Source organism: Anarhichas minor, unplaced genomic scaffold (genome assembly GCF_050575085.1).
Source record: "Anarhichas minor isolate MPS153535 unplaced genomic scaffold, ASM5057508v1 ptg000028l, whole genome shotgun sequence".
NCBI classification, from domain to species: Eukaryota; Metazoa; Chordata; class Actinopteri; order Perciformes; family Anarhichadidae; genus Anarhichas; species Anarhichas minor.
This window is the reverse complement of record NW_027466474.1, coordinates 3,995,301-4,014,823: the sequence shown is the minus strand read 5'-3', so window position 1 is coordinate 4,014,823 and position 19,523 is coordinate 3,995,301. Positions and strand designations below refer to the sequence as shown.

Sequence of the window (19,523 nt, the reverse complement as noted above, 5' to 3'; positions counted from 1 at the left end):
GAGTGGTACGGTAGGCTTACTTATTTTCCATACTGTAAACGCTTATTTTGGCAACAACCCATTTGGTCCATGCAGGCCAATGATTTCGATTTAAGAGTCTCTGTTCAGGACAAAACAAGCACAGCACCTTCAACACACACAAAAGAGTGTGTTGAAGTAGCTCAAAACACACCTTAACATACATCCCGAGTAGGACATTGCTCAAAAAAGAACATGGTGTTGCCATGACATTTGTAGAATAAGCATTTACCATTACAAAGTACAGAGGCCTGCGTCATCTGAGTAGAGCAAGATAGGGCGATTGCAACAACTGTAACAACATAATGGACAGGTTTTTCTTGATGATTGACCAAAATGCATGTGTCTTTATGAATCCAGATCAGGAGGATAATGACCCGAAGTGAAGTAAAAGCCACATTATCATTGAATGGTTTGGGCTTTTCATATTGAAAAATATGGACAAAACAATTACACTGTTGACTGTTATTACGCCTTAAGGGCTCTCTTTTTTTTCCACCATTGGTGACAGCAGATGGTCAGCATGTGAAGGTAAAGTGGGGCAAGAGGAAGCCATAAAACCTGGCAGACAACCAGGGGCCTGACCAGGGGCATATGGTTCATGTCCACCCGGCTTCATATCCACACAGTCAAATTCAGACTTTCCCCAGATACGACTTGACTCCCAAATAGTGACTCCCAGAAGTGAACCCTCTCCTCTAAGCATTTCTGAAAGAACAGATGGGGGTCTGGCTTTGGGTACGCATTTTCTGTTCAACCAAGGGGTGGGGGTGTACGTCAGTACAATGGGCCATTGGATAGCTAGCATCCAAACACATTCTTGAGATCTATGCTGCATGCTTGAGAAGCACCGATATGATTATTTTCTGCACTTGATTAAGTCAGCTTGGAAACATAGCCCAAGGGTGGAAAGAGGGGATTATCATAATTTTACCCGAAGAGGAAAGCTTTTAATGTGGCCATAAAATTACTGGAGGCATAGTCATTCCCTGCTAATGGCCCGCCTGATTAGCTGCGAGGCTATTGCCCACCTTCTCTGGGAACAGGTGGGCAGTATTTAGCTGGTCATCTCAGATAACGACCAGTGAAACAGAGATAGCACACTACACTGAGTATGTAGTGGCTCACAACAAGAGTTATTGGTCGGACAGCGAATCTTGGAACAGCAATTCTTAAGAGTAAACCACAAGCAAAGTTCACACAAGCCAGGAGAGACTGCTGCTGTTGGGGCATATTCAAGTTCAAGGCAGATCAAAAACACAGTATGCGCAATCCTCTGCCAAGGCGTTATACTCACAGTGGCAAACTATCTCTGTTGGTGGAGGGAGAAGGCTTGGCTGAGGACACTCAGTAGCAGTAAAACAATGTTGCTGCTGTGTCTTCGATACAATCAGATGACTAAGGCGTGTCTACTCCATGTAATAAGATTGTGTATCTAACTGACAGTCATTAAATATGCGGAACAAGTCTTTTTTTATCAGAGTGAACTGGTCAAAACGTAGATTGACAGCGGCATGCTCAGCACGCACTGGTGTCATAAAAACTGAATCAATACTTTGAATCCAGCTAGCATCTGGCTAGTGGAATTGCTGTTATAGTGACAGGTATGAGTTGATTAGCAATATGGTGGGAGTAAACTCTAATCACGTGTATCTCTCTGACGTGCACAAGTTACTTTTGTGAGAAAAAAAAAAAAAGCAGGCGTTTCATTGTACTGCTGGGCGCTCATGGTTCAATGAGAGAACGGATGATTCTGTTTGTTAAACTAAGCTCTGCTGTGGCCACATCATTCCCATATAAATGGAAAGCATATATCTTCTCTTGACCCAGGCTTCACAACTGCAAGCGAGTCATGGTCAGGATAGCGACAAGTAGAAGCCCACAATAAAATCAAATGCACACAAATTTAGAGAAACACATTGAAAACTTTGCCTCTTGAATATGAATTTTAAAAAAAGGGACGAAGGCAAAGCGGGATAGAAAGCCACAAAATCGAGGCAGATGCCTCTCCAGGTGAAAAAATATATATATACAGGGGAGGCTGGAAAAAATAATGGGACATGAAACATAATCCCTTCTGTCTGCAATGTTATTGGCAGCCCCTCCAAAGAATGGTGGCTCCCATATTATGACTTAACACATCAAAATCGCAGCATAGCACACAAAGAAAAGGCCACCTGATGATAAACACAGCAGACAGCGTCAGAGGCTTTATCTTGTGGCTGCCTGCAGCTCGACACAGGTTCAATTTGGCCCGCAACAATCGATTCTGTCCCTCCTTACCTTCGCTTCAGTCGGTGGAATAAGAACAGACCTTTCTGTAAAGAGCAGGTCTCAGCTGGTCTGCCACGTCAAGGCAAAGAAGAGGAAAACTAGGGACACAAACGCACCTGAATTGTGGTTGCTGATGAAACTGGCTAGCATTTTTAAAAACATTTTAATCACGGTCACAGTAGTAAAACGTAACTCCTGTATGGTCAACTTTGAAATGTATAAATACATTGAAATCCAAATGAACAGTAGTGTGTTGGGATGGCTTTTAGATGGTCAAATCAAATTTAAATTCACCCTACAACTTTGCTTCAAATTGAGGTTGAAATTAAGAAAAGCACATGGAAAACTTAAATAAACAGTACTAGCAAAAGTGCAACTAGTCATTTTAAGTACTAAAAGGTATCAGCCAACCTTTATTTAAAGAGTATATAAAGAACAACCTTATTGTTTAATATGTTCCGACATGAACAAGTGAAATGAAACATCAGAATGAAGACTTTCATTCCTCAATTTTAAATAAAACTATATACAAATGTGTTGGTTAACTCTGTTTACATTGTTTTAGTTATTTTAAATGTGCCACGTGATACTCAAAGAGACAGAGGATACAGCTGTAGTTGTCGATGTTGTAATGTTTTCCAGGTTTTACTGCAGTTTTACTGAAGCACCAACTTCACTCAAAGTCACATCATTCTGTATCGACAATTAATACATTTAATCACTCTACATTCCAAATAGTGCTGCCATATGACATCATTTGTCTTGCAGAGCACAACGGGTGGGTGATATAACCTTCTGTGAAATCGCATTATTTGTTTGTTTCTTTTTCTTTTTCTGGTCGCAACTATAAAAAGGTTTTTTTGTGTGTGTGAACAAGCCGCCGTCTCGTTGGTAATTTTGTCCTAAAAGGTGACACCATGGCTGAGTCTCTCTATTTGAAGAGAGTATAATCATTTCCTGGGCTGAAAGGGTTGAGCATGATATCAGATTCATTACATGAGAGGAAAAACACTCTTTTATGGCAGTGTGCAATATAGAACACTCCTTTCATGACAATTATTAATACCCTGTCACATTTATTTGCAATATCAACCCTCACTGAAATGAAGGTTGTCCCTCTGATCAGTATGCAGGCGACCTGGCTTCAAATTGTCAATTTCACATGCAAATGCGGTGCAACTGATTTAAATAATATTTGAATATGGATCACACAGTGTGACTCCATATCACAGAGCTGGGAAAAAAAAAAAAAGAAGGTGGAGAATGCAAATCATCAACATGTAAGAGAAAGGTCATAGTCGGGGCCTGTTTTGGAAATAAATGGCTGGCTGCTAAATGAAACTCATTCCCTATTGCCCGAGGACTAAATTGGAGGAGATCTGCATGATTTACATCATAAAGACAAACAAACACAATATTGTATGGTCTACACAAAGGACGCGGTTTCTGATGTGGTGAGTTTGGCTGACGCATATGTAACAATGGTACCTCTTTTTATCCTATATTGTAACGCACAGGATGAGATGGAAAAACAAATGTTTTTGTTACTGTGAATATTTCCCTCAGCGACATTTACAAATCCTTCAGAACATACATCACTTTACAACAGCATAGCTTTGATTAGTTCAATTCACCTGAGCGTCATTTCTTGGAATGGGGTGTTGCACGTTGAGGACAAATACCAGGAAGATATTCCATGATAGATACAGATAATCATGGTCTTGGTAGACCCTGAAACAACCTGAGAGTGCCATATGAATGTCGCAAAAAAGGCAGTGAATGCCTATGTTCCTGGTCACAAGTGATGGTGGAATCTTCACACATAGTGGCATGCATTAACTGAAAAGGGCCCAGGGGAGGCTCACTCCCCTGGGCCTAGTAAAACTCCAATGAGCAGCCCTGCAATGCTTGCTTCAGGCCATGCTTTTAAATTATATATATTGATGACAGCCCTAGATAAAAATGACCCAATTTAGTATCCAAAATCAATTCCCACCCCCACTGATGTGCAGGGGTTTGGCGAAAGCTGCTCAGGTCCTTATGACATCATTTGAGCCACAGACACGTTCTCTCAACGGGTGGTCAATAGAGGCAGAGCGAGTGGGAAGGAATGGAGAGAAAACAGAGGCACTTTATTGCAATGACCACCTAGTCGGTAAATGATCTGTTGCCTTTCTGGGTATGTCTGGTATGATGTGTATTTTTCTTCATGGCATGGTGTGATTTGTGAGCATAGAACAAAGGTGATGAACAGAACTAGGATTGGCATGATAGGTAAGTGCTTTAAACTGCTTTTCTGATTTGAAAAAAAAACATAGAAAAGTGAATACAAGTGGTATGTGGAGTAGAATTTGGCACTTCATGTTGATGCTAAACTTACTATTTAATAATAGTATGAAACATATTTGGCAAGCTTAGCCTTCTTAATATAGATGTCACCACTGAGCCATCACATAAGCACACGACATAAATCCTGAACAGGGTGGACATATTGTACTGTAGATTATGCTCTTTCAGTCAGTCAATATTACAAATCCCTGCACTTGTTATTGTAATGCCTGAACAGGGCCTTATCTGGAGGGTGCAGGGATCACCTCAGAGAAAACTCAATTTCCTGCTCATTTGTACAACAACTCCCATCATTATCTCGCTTATCAGAATCGCCTGACAGACATGCTATCACGGGTTTCTCCATGAAAACAACTTTAAAGTTCCCTAATGTTTAGTCAGATATCCTATCAGTGACTGCTGCAGTTCAAGAATACAGCAGTTGCATCAATTGTTATGAAGGCTAAAAGCATTGGCTCTGCCACACCTCATGTTACAAGCTTGTATCAATGCACACAGCATACTGTGAATCAAGCTTGGTGATAATGTCCTCAGTGATTGCAGATGTCAAGCGTTGTGATAATGTCACAGGAGTTCTGAACCACTGAGGAAAACAGCACTCTGGTATTACGAGGTGGTGCTGTCGTACAGGAATATTCAAAATGTATTCTAAACTCTAAATAAACACTGCTCATGTCAAAAATAAATGAATAAATATACAGGTGCAAAATATGCCTGATTGAAATGTAGAATGTCTTCTCTATCAACACATCATTAACATTTCTGAGGGGAAAAATAGACATGACTTTATTATGACGTTATTACTAGTAATAAAGGAATATATTATAGATGAGGAAGGAGGGAAGTGCAATTTATAGATAAGATCTGCTTGATCATTTTAGTCAACTGGAGTCTTTGCACAACATGGAAACACATAATGTTGCTTGGATCTTCTGCTCAGCGGAAACACAGGTCTTCCCATGAGAAGCATGTGGTCTCTGAGACATTTTTCAACTGAGCATACAAATAAACCTTGGATATCTTAATGATCATATGGTAATGTGTATTTTAAAGGAAACAGGACCAGTCATTGGTAATGACTTTACAAGTAAACAATTCAGCGCCCCCATGTGCCCCTGGGTGCACTAGGTTGCATTCCCTCTACTGCAAACGCACACTGGCTAGCTACTCCTGGGATTTGCTGGGTCTGGTTCTTGAGTTCAATCACTGTATGTCATTAAACAGGACTTTATATTTGGCAGTGTTTGAAAGCTCTGAATGCAAATGAACTTGTTTGAATTCAGGTTACCCCTACGAGCTGTTATAGAGGCCAATTTGTTGATCAGCTACTGCTAAATTCTGAAAACACAACAATCATTTTAATCGTCAGGGGTGGATTGGTTCTTGTTATGAGTTAGTGCAGAAAACAGAGTTACATTTCAAATGGAGCTTCCTTGTTCACCTCCGCTCATGGAGTACTCCCAGCAGGGGGAATGGTCGACTGTGACAGGCTGAATTTCTAGGCTGGCAAACAGCATTATTCTCACCCCTGGTCCAATTGTCACCTCTCATTGGAATCTGCTGTCACGGAGTGGAGCCTGATGCTAAGCAGGGCTGCTGGCCTCCCTGCATGTGTCTATCTCTGTCTGCATTCATACTGGCCCGCCAAAGTGGTGATGTAAGAAATCAGGTGTGGGGAGACAGAGAAATGGACAGAAAGAAAATAAAAAGGGAGAGAATAGTTGGTTTAGTCTCACAATGAACTACTCGTCCACCATGAAGTGCATATTACGAGAAAAAAAAAGGAAAAAAGGAAAACTCTCTAGAGCTCATCACTCATCCTGAGCTGGTGGAGCTAGACAGGTCTGTATCCTCTTCCTAATATTCTTCATGACAGACCGTCCGTTTGAACGGCTGGCCTCGCTGATCCTGCTCCATCACTTCCAGGGTCCAGGGATGAGGATACCTTAAACAACGAGTGCGTAAATTGTTTCCATTTCTAGCCACAGTGAAAACATTAAATTGACTAATGGCCGTGTGTACTTGATGTTATACACGGGCGGGCAGATAAAACATTTTTGATACAAAAATGTGATTTCAGTACTTATGATCCAGCAGGTTGTGGAAGCTTTAAATTCCGCCAGTGTGTCAGCCATCACAGTTTTTAGATATATTTTTTTGCCTTCCAAAAAAATGATGTGCATTGGTGTAAGGGTTGTTAAGACCGCTAAATAATTAAATTATTTTGGCTTTGGTTTGATACGTTTTGAAAATGCTGCCACTGTGTACATCTGTATGGGCAGCAGTGCATAATGTGTCCAGTCAAATCAACTGGAAATGTGGATCTCAGGACTCCAAAGACAGCCGTTGGTTGTGTATTACCTTTGCCAAATTCCTTTGATGTATAAATGATGAGTTCTCCAACACAAAAAGCTTCCGAGGAGATTGCTTGGTGCTTCGACTCAGAAATGATAGAAGGAAAGGTGCAGACCTAAAGTAGCACAAGCAGGGTAATAAAATGTAAACAAGCCCTCAATCATTACCAGCACTTCAAACGTTTATGATTTGACCAACAAGTGATAGCCAGAAACCCCAAACATAACAAAATGGACACAAATGAAGTGCGTGTATCCGGACTTCAGTCAAACCTAACAAAACAAATCATTAGTTCACAGTGTTGAGATGTTGTCATCCTAAATAAACCATATTCCGTCCACTGGAATTTGAGTAAGTACATCAACAACTTAAACACATTTGCCTAAAAGTGATTGGAATACTTTTTGTTTCTTCAGTGCTGTGGGAGCTTTTACACTAGTGGCTGTAGTCTCAAGTCATCTTAGAGTTGAGATTTATCTCTCCTTCCTTGCGAACCCTCTTAATCTCAGTCAGACTGGATGGGAAGCATCAGTGAGCTGCAATCTTCAGGTCTCTCCACAGATTTTCAAAGGGGTTTAACTGCAGGCTTCGGTTGGGCCTCTCAAGTAGATACAGAAACAAAGCCACTCCCCTGTTGTCTTGGATGTGCAATCTGGGTCATCGTACCACTGTAAGGTGAATCTCCACCGAGTTCTGAAGTTGTGTAGACATTATTTTGCTTGTCTTGCTCATAATTCCCATAGTCGTGACCAGCTTCTCTACTGCTGGAAATATTGAAAGGAAAACAATGAATAAAAAAATCCCAATTTAGAATACCGTCTTAGCTTTTACCTATATGCAATTCCCCACTTTTTAAATTGCAATACCCTTGAAATGCCTCACATCCGTGAGCCTCATACCACACCTTATTAACTCCCACGATTAAATGGCAAATGGAATTCCCACTGAGAATATTAATATGCACCTAAATCCGATTGTCATGCAATTACTTCTAAGGGACAACGGAAGAGTTTGACTACAGATCTTAGAAGGGGAAAAAAATCACTTAGTGTGAAATAGATTATTTTTTTCAAAGGTTGAGATGGTCTGATGTTGGAGTTATTGATAGTCATTGTTGTGACACTCACGATTTTTCAAATGGCTGCGTATCTCAGCAGACATGAAAGCTGCTAATTTAGAGAGCCAAACCAGAATGCCGAACCATTACTGAAATGGAAAAGAAGCGGCCAGATATCAACATAGAAGAAGAAGCTTGTTACTGTGCACTGGCAAACCAAAGGCAACACTGGTTGTGGTCAGAGGGCACGGGCAATATTGTGGCTCACATCCTCAGAGGAGTGCTTGCCTCCTATAATTGGAGCATCCCTTGTCAAGTTACCTTCAAGGGAAAAAGACCTGGCAATGGATTAAGCCACAGAAGCTATTCCTTTCTCGTGTACATAAGACTACACTATATATATGTAGACTACTTCGTCATTCCATACATGGCAACTAATGTAAATACAAACTAATGTTTATGCCTGGATGTTCAGTATGACGAGGAACAAGCTGGCTACGTTGTTTGATAAGGCACAAAAACTACAGTTTTACCATCACTAATTCCCTGTCTCCAAAATATTCATTGATCGGTTGTTTGAGATGCCATAAAACAGCCAAAGAACACATCAAACTTTTTCTTTAAAGATTAAAACTCGCAAGGGGAAAGGGCAAAGCAATCTGTCCACATACATTATAAAGTAAAACTCCAGTAAGCATTACATTCAATATTGTTATTAAATCAAATCAATCTATCCAATATGAACGTTTTGCCTCAAGGATGTTATTTATATTCATAAAAAGAAAAAACAGGAAGGTAAAAAACTAAATAAAATACAGAATCAAATGATGGACATTATTTCATTTCAATCAGCACACTCCACAAATGAGATAAACACGAAGGTTACAGCTGCACTTTGCAGTAAACGGTTAAATGTTCAGTTCATAGGTCTATATGGCTCTACGTTACCATAGAGAATACATTTAGGACAGCTTCTTTTTGTGTTTGTCTATTTGACGGAAACAGTAAATTCATATGCTGTATTTTACATTGTGATCATCATTTGGGGTGAAATTGGGAGAAATGGCACCATGAGGCATCATGAGAGAAGAAGTCTCCTTAGAAGCAGATGGCACTCCGAATCATAATGTAGGTATAGAAGCATAGAAACAGTTAAACATTAATGGTGTTTAATGTTTAACTGTAACATTAATGGTGAATCGTTATTCATCTTAAACATTTTGGGATTGGTAATTGTTTGAAGAGTGGTTTAAACACGGCTTGTATCCCAACACACTAACTATTATAAATATAATTAATCATGTATGTTTCTGACATTATATTATGAAACAAATCCAACTCTTTGTTCCTCTGCAGTCTAATAAATTAAAATTGAGCAAGACCCGTGTGCACTGTGTGTATGTGATGCGCCTTAACATGTTGAAACCATTACAATGACAGAATCTTGAAACATTAAATAAAAAACAACAAATGCTACAATGGAATAAATAGACGTCACGCAATATGACCGACCGCAAGGATACATATGACACTACATTTACCGTCTCATATGTTGCAGTTTACCTCCGTGTCTGTCCAAAATGAAATGACTACATCATCAATTGTCATAATAAGCATAAATCATTGAGTTGTGGCCAAAAATGTGTTTGTGAGGTCACACCTTGACCCTGACCTTTGGCCTCCAAAATCAAATCAGTTCATCTTTGAGTCCGAGTTGCTGTTTTTGCCAAATTTTTAAGAAATGCCCTCCAGACGTTCCTACACATAGCATGCTGTATTATCATATCTTAAAACAGTGCTTTTGAGCTAGCCGCTGGCTTTCTGGTCGCACAACCCAGCTGATAGCTTTCAAAATGTTCCCAACATATGAATACATGTTTTGTTTTTTTTCTCATCATTTCCTCTGCAATTCATTTCCAACGGCCAACACGTCTGCAGTGAAATAAAAGCCGGAGCGACTGCCTCAGTGCAAAGCGTTAAACTCATAGGTGAGTGGTTTCTCAGACACATATATCTTAAGTTAAAAAGGTGAACAAAGATTATTTGTTCATGTTGCAGTCGTACTTAAGTGTTTGGCTTGAATTACATCCCTTCTCCCTCGAGCCTCTGCCGCTGACTTTAGTAGGATACCCTCCCCGGACTGTCATGAGGGAATATCTCCTCAACCGCATGATTCCCTGCAACTCCATTGAAACCAAAAGACAAACGATCCCTACTGTGTTCCACCCCATCCAGAAAGGCATTTTGTCTACGTAATACAAAGCCAAGCACTGCTATGAGTTTAAATGGGAAATGGGCACTGCTTTATTATGCTGCAGAGCCTTGAAATGAATGTGGATAATAGATATATTCACAGCGGTATTAATATCCTCAGAGTTCATCTTTATTTTTTTCCTCCCCTCATTCTCCATTTCTCTCTCACAGGCTCCAAAGTATTTTGCCCTTGGCTAAGCCCTATACTAAATAGATTTATGAGAACATTTGTGTCATATTTCCTCTTTTCCAGGATTGTCAAGACAGATTGTCAGTGCACCACTGATTGAGTGGAATCACCACACAGACTTAGTTCCCATTGCCAGGCCCCACATATTCATCTCTGGGGGGGGATTTAACGAGGCAAATTGGCTGCTGACACTTCTCTTAAGGCTTTGCTGCTGCCATCAAGATGAGGTCAGAGGTATGAAAATAGTGTAATCTATGGCTACATTTCAAATGGTTATAGTCTCAATATCCAATAGTTTACGAATAATTGCATAAACAGTACATTAAGAGTTCATTTACAAACGAGTTTCACTGATATTCCCTGGAGGGCAAACAAAAAATAATATAGTATACATTATAAGGAATATAGAAAAATGAAAATAATTAAAAACAGATATGTGTTGAACCCTTCATATATACAATACCTAGTGTATGTTGAATGGATGGAATGGAGTCTTTTTTAGTGGCACTCATGGTATTACTAAACACTAGCTCAAAAGAGCTATTGATAGAGCACCTATGGCTGAGAATCAAGTGAGCTATGATTAGTAAATGCTTTCTTTTCTTATTTTACCACTAATATGGAAGTAAATGTCAGTCAAACACAGTCAACAGCTTTCATTTGTATGTATGTTGAGAGATTTGCAGTGAATCTGCCTTGGATTGTCAATCTGACATCTCACACGTCTGGTACAAGAGTGTCAGCATCAATGTTTAACCTGAGCCTATCTGAGGATCATTTAAAAAAAGAATAATGTAAATGAATAAGTAATATAATGGATCACATGTTCATGGCACAATGGTAAGCAAAGAATGGTAACATCTACCAGGATTGTGAAAATTCACTTAGTCCTATATAGAGTACATTGTAGTGCAACTGAACCTTTCTGTGCCACGCTACAATAATTACTGAAGGCAAATGAAGGATTTACTGTATATCTTTACAAACTAAAGCTGGCAGTGGTGACAGCGTGCTGTCATTCTGGGGGGCAGAATAGGAAGAACACATTTAAATTAATTTAATTTCCAATGAGGAGGTCTTCACCCCTTTAAGCTATCCAGACGTCCTTCAAATCCTTCATCCCTCAGAGCGATTTATCAGTAGAGATCAACAATGACATGGTGGCAGAAGAGGTTACCAATCATCTGTACAGACAGAGATGGAGCTCACAGTGAAATGTGCTAGTAGTCCGGACACAAAGCCAATGATAAAAGCAGAATCCGTATCATAAAGGAAGTCAATAGATTGAATGTGGCGAAGGATCTCTTAGGCAACAGCCTCGATGTTTTCAAAAAAAGGACAATATGACTAAAGATTGCCAAATTCATCCTGCATTAAATGTTTGCGTGTGCATGGGCTAGAGTAGAATACGTTAAGCCTTTGCTCCTATCCAAGGGACTAGATGTTCAATATCAACCTTCAGATTAGTACAAACAATTGGAGATATACTGCTTCAAACTTTCCGCCGCCATAGGCTTTCACAACTTCTTACAAATAACTTAATCCATTCAGCTCTGTATTATATCGTATTACTACTTGACTACCTCTATTAAACATATGGTGCTGTCAGTGTTGATACATTTTATCTGGACTTTTCCATTTATTGTCTTAACAATGGTAAAAAAAAATGGTTGCAGTGGTGTCAAGATTAAACTCGATACAGTACTCAGTATCAAGGTTAAATATTGTACTGTGCAACGCATATAATTCAGTAAGCTTCATGTTATATAATAATCTCTTCTCTCCACAAGCTCTATCGATTTAAAAAAGATGTCGAGTGCCTGAATGACGGTGGCGTCTCTTTAGCAGGTGGAGAGAAATGTGCTTCTGGAGATGCTGGTTAAAAATACTGACATGTCCTTGTCTGTTATACACATTCCACAACCAATGCATTTAGAAGCACTGCCATTCTCGAGACACACAATGTGTTTGTCTGCAAAGTAAAGAACATTGAAACAACTCTACATGGTTTTAAAAGGAGCACGTTTTGCTGCTGCTGCTACTGTTTGTATTTGTTGTGTGTTGACATTAAACGAGAAAGTGTTTAGAGATCAAACACATTGACAGAGGCTGCACGTTTATCTAAATATTAAATGAAATGGCTTGTGGGTCTGGATTTGCATACAAATATACAAAAAGACAATTACATAGTGATGCAGTCGTATAATCAACCAATCTGCAGTCGGCCTACAGGAGTCGTCACAGCAAGCTAAGTGCTTTTTCAGTGGCAACGATGGTGGTGCAAAACGCATAGAAAATGAATCAGTGTTCCTTCGCCCATGGCCAAACTTTTCAACACATTTCATGAAGACCGTTTAAGTATTTCATAATTTTTTTTTAAATATGCTGCTAACAACCTTCCTTGATGAAGGTAATTAAGATGGGAAGGCATTGACACAAGCAAGAGGACCAGATCAGAGGAAGTGAAAGCAAAGTGCTGCTCTACATTATATCGAACAAGACCTCGCTACATTACATTACTTTGACGGGCACTTTGTCCACAGCTAATGATTATAAAGGAGTATTACAGTACAATAGTTCCAGGATAATTACGTAATTTGTTCCCTCCAATCTTTTGCTCTATTTTTTAACAGAAAACCTAAAAAACGCCTCCACTAGTGCCGTGGACAAGAATGGGTAGATTGCATGCAAATTATTTTTGTGAAATACAGTTCACATCAAATAAACAAGTAGTTATTCTCGTTTGGTGATTTCGTGACTGTACTGAGTCTGGAAGGATGGTTTAGTATGGTAATGGGGCGATGTGGGTGCTGAGAGGCTCCTGTGATACAGAAAAACCTAATTGTAAAGCATTTGTGCCCACAGAGTAATATAACAGAGATCAGATAATCATTTTATTTAATTAGCGCCTACAATTAATGTATTTGTGTTCATAAAATATTTATGCTTAACAGAGAGTAAAACTAGAATTTGGGCTTTGCTGTCAAATTGCAGTTCGTGGTGCTAAGGTATAAAAACAAAAACATACGTGTTTTTAGACAAACTTACACGTTTTCAATTTAGGTCTTCATTTCGTTTGGTTGTGAGAACATTTTAAGCTGCTAAAAGTTTAATGAATATCCGAGTATATTTATTTTACAACATAAACAGTTGTTTTCTGCTCAATAAAGTCATGTATCCACAATGCAAAAAAATGGAATGATCAATTATGCAATTAAGACAAATCATTCATTGAAATACGAACAGGTCTACCGTATAATACATTTTCACATTTTAGAATTACTGTGGGGAAACAAATGTACACCGTTTTGAATGTCGGTGAAATCCAGACGAAAGTGATTGAGGTGGCAATCCAATTCCTTAGAGAAACTGTGCACTATATGAGTGAACGTCTGAAGCAGCCAATCAAGGAAAGGCAAATTATGATTTCCTTGGTAAATCACAAAGGCCTGATTACACTTATCAATGAACACAATAATTGTACACGCTCCAACCATTATATACAACCATTATATGTGGCCATTTGATTACATTATAATCCCTCTCTTGACATCCAACAATAAGAAATCACTCTCAGGTAACATGCTATACACGGGTTTGTTCTCAAAAGATTTATTACTCAAGTATGCAAAACAATATGATAATATTTATTTAGTCCTTCACCAATGAGAAGACAAAGGTTTTACTGTCAACTGTTTTACTTTATGTCTTATATGTGATATATTTGTTTTTGATGTAAAAGTATTATGTTGTTGTACTTACTCATCTGGTGCAAGTGCAGACATTGATTGTAGTGTATAATCGTTATAATATGAAGCCCAGTAAGAGGGTTTGTTGCCATGCTAACAGCTTCCAGGTTTCCAAATAATCAATGAGGATTTTTCAAACTGTGGCTATATAACTAAATAATGTTACGGCATTAACGACATTACAGTCATTCAAGTCACTGTGCACTACGTTAGAGGAAAACTGTCCCATTAGAGAGTAAAAAACAAAGTAAAAGGGGGTTGAGGTATGAGACTAATGTTCAGTAGAACTTCAAAAAAGAGGAGAGGAGGCTATCATACAAGCAGTCTTTTAGTGTAAATTGTCAAAGCAGTGATAGGCAACTTTAGAGAAACCAGCAAGTGCGAGCTAGAATTTAAAGTATCCAAAATTTGTTGAGTTTTCCTTAGCCAGTTTACCTGATACGAAACCAAAAGCTTGCAGAGGATCTGAAGATAGTGGTGAATAATTAAATGATGCTCTACTGTTTCTACAGGCAGTAAAAAGCTTTTCAAAGACATGGAGTCGGCCCGCACATGGCTTCTGGTCACTGTGTTCCTTTCTGCCTCAAAGTAAATCTGATGAAATCGATTTTTAGAGGCTCGTCAGCAGAGATTTAAGCTTTTCTCATTTAACTAGCTTCAACATGCAAAGGACACCGTACAATATAGCAACTAAAACAACACATGAGTTATACAAACAAAATGTCTTAATGGTACAAAATAAGAGAAAGATATTTGAAAAGGGTGCAGATATATTAAACAAAGACATATCTGGCCTATTCAAACATAGCAACCCTTCCTCTAATTGACATGTTAGCTTGTTTGCACTTTTTGTGTCTCACAATGTAAACAGGAGGTCTCCTTCACTGTTACAGTTTCCTACTGAAAACCCTGTTTAATTGTATGTGATGTTCAATGAAACAAGAGAGGTTTGGTGTGCTCAGGCAATGCTCCTCGAATAGTTCCTGAGTCCTCAGTCAGTTAACTGGCATCTTCTTGAATAAATCATTTCCATGAAATGACAAATTGATATAATTCAAAATTTGCGAATATAGGCATCTAAATATATACGGCGCATGAGACTATTCATTCCACTTACACAATGGCTGGCAGCCTCAGTCAAGTGCATAATTAGTTGAATTAGATTAAATAACCAATTACGAGGCTAACAAAGTAAATAAGCCTTCAGGGAATCCACCAAATTCCTGGGAATAGATTTAAAGTGGAATTAGTTTTATTGACAGGCTGAATGACAGTGTGGTCACACAAACAACTCTATTCCTGTCACAAAGAGAGAGAGAGAGAGTGCGCTAGCTGCCGTCAAGGGAGGAAATAGATAAGTAAAGGGTGAAAATATGTTGATAAGATAAATGAATGAATATAGACTAGAGCAATGCATTTACTGATATATCACAGTAAAGTCCTTAACCTTGTGCAGGCTACATTCATTACCAGATGATGTTGGTTCTTATATAATGTATGTGTGAGTATTTTGATATGCACCGACCTCGATACATAAAGACATGGAGACATACCTTTGCTGGCATTCTCCACATGCTCCAGTTCATCTGGAAACCTCAAAATCTCTTGGTGACTCTCTTCACACTTCTCGGCGAGGAAATGAAGAAGTGTTGTATTCTGACCGATGGATTTAGTGTCTCGTAGCTAAAAAAAAAAAAATAAATAAAAAACACAAGAAAATATTATATTTAAAGAAAATTATTTTTTTTTACACTCATTTATGCGTTTAATGTACTTTTTGCAACCGCAGCCATTATGTATGCACCTTAATCATAATGATGTGAAGTACAAAGTGTGTTTATGCTCTTGTGGGTACGGTACATGGCCACCAAGATAATGAGTCAATCTCCAGTATCAAAAGAGGGACTGGATAGAGACACAGTAGATGAAGACTTCATAAAATAAAAATGCATTATGAAACACAACATACTTTCGCATTCCAAAGACAGATGGCTAGAGAAACGCAAACGCTCATATACCGTACAGTGCATAAACACATAAAATGATGGTGCACCCATGAGAATAAAACAGTGTGGCACGGAAGTCTGAATGAAAGTACTGTACTGTGTTTGCCAAGTATCTATGTGTGTGTGTGTGCGTGCATGCATGTGTTCATACACAGAAGCCGGAGTCTCCACATCAAACTTGTTTCATATTCATTCCCCACCGTGATTGCCATGCTGTTCGAATGGCATGCTGGGTAAACTAATTATCACAAGCCACCTCTGTGTACTCCTACTGATAATATCCTCACTGTAAACTGCCTGCATTTGGACATGCCCACATATGAGAACGTGCAAACACGTGTGTACGCACACTTACACACACGCACACATATAGGCAATAGTGAATTGGAACAATTACAGGCAGTCGGAGGCATACGGTCACACACCAACACAAAAACACACATACTTTCATTAGATGAGGATCAATCTTTTGCTCACGTTGGGTAATCACAATATAATTTCATGTATTTTAAATTTAAATTTGTTTATTGTTTTGGACCAGTTTATATGGCAGGAGCAAAGAGACTTCAAACGTACTTTGCTGAGATAAAAAAAGACTTGAGATAACACACTCAGCTAAGGGTATCTCTGTCAGGGCAGGGGGAATCCTACATAAAACCCAAGGTGCTGATGCTATTTTCACACCATTTTACATCAGGAATTTCAGTCAATCCAGCTTCACGGTATCGTGAGAACTGTGCCGGGGGCTGTGGAGTATCTGTGCACAGGTGGTAGTGAGCTGGTCCATGTCAGAGTCTAGGGCTGATATTAATCCTAGTCCATCCCTTGTCCTGGCCATTTCAAGTTTGTGCTAAAAGCCAAATGTGAAAAAAAAAGGCTTTTACTGTCAGAGCTCCTAAGCTTTGGAAGGTTCTACTTGAATAGCTTGTGTGTCTTATCCCATTATGTTTTAATGGCTGAGCTGGATGCAGTGTAAATAAATACATACTCCTTCAAACAAGTCTGCTCATTTGAAATAGATGGGAAATGCCTCTTCATTAATGTTTTGCCGAAAGCAAATTCTGAACAGTGATATCATTCAAACTTCCATAACATAAATTGCCTTGAGGTAGCGTTATTTCAAATCCCTAACTAGTTAGCACAACGCATTCCAATATATTCATCATTTAGATCGGCAAGGTATTACAAGCAGACTCACTTCCACTTGAATATCCAGATCGAATATAAATAAATAACACAATAATTAACTACTAACAGAAGAAGTGGCGGTGGGAATATAGAGCACTCACGCTAACAGAAGAATCGTCGGCCCTTGATTGCTCAATTCAACTTCTGCAGATGGAGCAGCGGGTAAGGGCAAACGCATTGTATACTTGCTTGTACAGTTTTATATTATGCTGTATTAGAAGAAGAAAATGAACATAGTATATACTGTAAACAGGAAAAACCACAAGGCCACTGCTGAGAATGAGCTGTGTGAATAGAAGGGACATATAGTGATATAAATCCCCACATGTGCTGTGGGCATTTTGAGAGCAGATGACAAAGTCAAACTAAATTTGAGTAGATGACTCCAAGCCAAGCGCCTAACAGGTAGCCCATTCTGTTCAACTTAAAATCAACACAAACCATTGCCATGTGGTAATTATAAAGCAGAGCATGTTAGAAGTGTTTTCCCGCCTATTTCTTTGTTTTTAGTCAAGCAGCAGATGGTTTGATCCATTTATCCAATATGTGTCATTAAGTAATTAGTCACTTCTATAATCGTCTGTGGATTGTTGTGCAGTTTTCTCACATTACAGGTATTCTGTGAAATGCATGCATACGTACAAAGTCGTTTCTATCATGAAATTTGCTCACAGGCTTTTCACACTACGCTATAGTGACATGAAATCCACATTTCACTGCTGTCCTTGTGAAGCCAGAGCTGATGTTTGGCTTGAGGAATGTATGTGACCAGTCTGGCTCCCAGGAGATGTGGGTGTCCTTGGCAGGACGAGGGGCTGTAGTGGAGGGCTGAAGTTGGAACGCAAAGATGGGTCAGCCTATGCTCTTCCCCTTGTTGCTCATTCCCATCATCAACCTCCTCCTCACTGATGAGCCCATTAGGTACCCTAGACCTGCCACCCGGGGGGCCATTTACTTGATTGACTAAAGTGAGAAAGCAGACTTTTTTTCTTGTCCAACTATAATGGCCCAATCAGCCTCCCGAGGCATTACCAGGCTCTACACTGACAATCCACACTGATTCAGTCAGCTTTCAGGAATACGAAAGGCACACTGGATTCACTGTACCGAAGCCCTTTTCACACCTGCAAGATGGCCGGCTTCATAATGTGTGTTAAGTGTGGCTTTTGGCATTCACAATTAGATCTTCCATATTAAAAAAAATCCCATGTTGAGTGTTTTTTAACGTAACATGACTGATCTATTTCACATGATGTTTTTTATGCTTATACCCATTGTAGCACTGCTTCCGAACAGCAGGGAGTTTGAGAATAACGCCTCCAAAAGTGTCACAAAATCTTACACAGGCTGCTTTAAAGATAGATTTTGCAATTTGTGTATCCCCACTTCTTGATTGCCAATCTAAGGCAGTGTTGGGGGCGGCTTGCCCTTTCTTCAGCACCAGCACGAGTTCTCGAAGCACTCTGAAGGCATCAGATTCATCATCAATTAGATAAGACATCGAATACTGTCGCCTATGCTACAAAGCACCATACTGCCAAAACTACTTGAAAGGGACAGGACAACAAAGTCATGTTTTGGCTCACAATAAAATCCTAATTTGTTGACATGCTGTTGATTTTGTAGCTATTCCTGTTTTTTTTTCTGAAAGCAGTCTTGCATAGCCCGACATATCTCCACAGCGCTGTGTCAGCATTAATGAATGGTCTAGCTCAAGGCAGCATCATCACTCTGGCTTGTTTGTTTTTCTTTTTACCAATCACAATCATTTTGGGTGGCACTAAGCACAAGATGCAGCAACAGCTGATGGAGGTTGGGGAGGAGCATGTGGGCTGAAATACCCAGAGTTTACATCTGGTGTGTCAAGCTGTAGTCTCTGAGCAGTTGCTATGAAAGAATTTTGAACATGTAGGTGAACTTGGTGTGATTATTCTCATCTTTTTTTTAAGCGTTGAGTGCATGAGGCTATGTCTCAGTGTTTGGTGGAGAGCTAGGGGGAAAAATTATTTCAGGCATCTTCAAATATTTAGGAAAATAAAAAAAACGACTCAATGTAAAATAAAAGATAAATACACTGTTGTCTT

At 39.3% G+C, this 19,523-nt stretch overlaps 1 protein-coding gene across 2 annotated transcripts in view; it reads right to left on the bottom strand.

Moving 5' to 3' along the window:
- Positions 1-19,523, bottom strand: part of diaph2 (diaphanous-related formin 2) — a 345,406-nt gene that overhangs the window by 109,244 nt on the left and 216,639 nt on the right. For both annotated transcript variants that reach the window (XM_076102904.1, XM_076102905.1), the window contains one exon: positions 15,799-15,928. In XM_076102904.1, the coding sequence (XP_075959019.1) occupies positions 15,799-15,928 (130 nt within the window). The remainder of the gene's footprint in view (positions 1-15,798; positions 15,929-19,523) is intronic.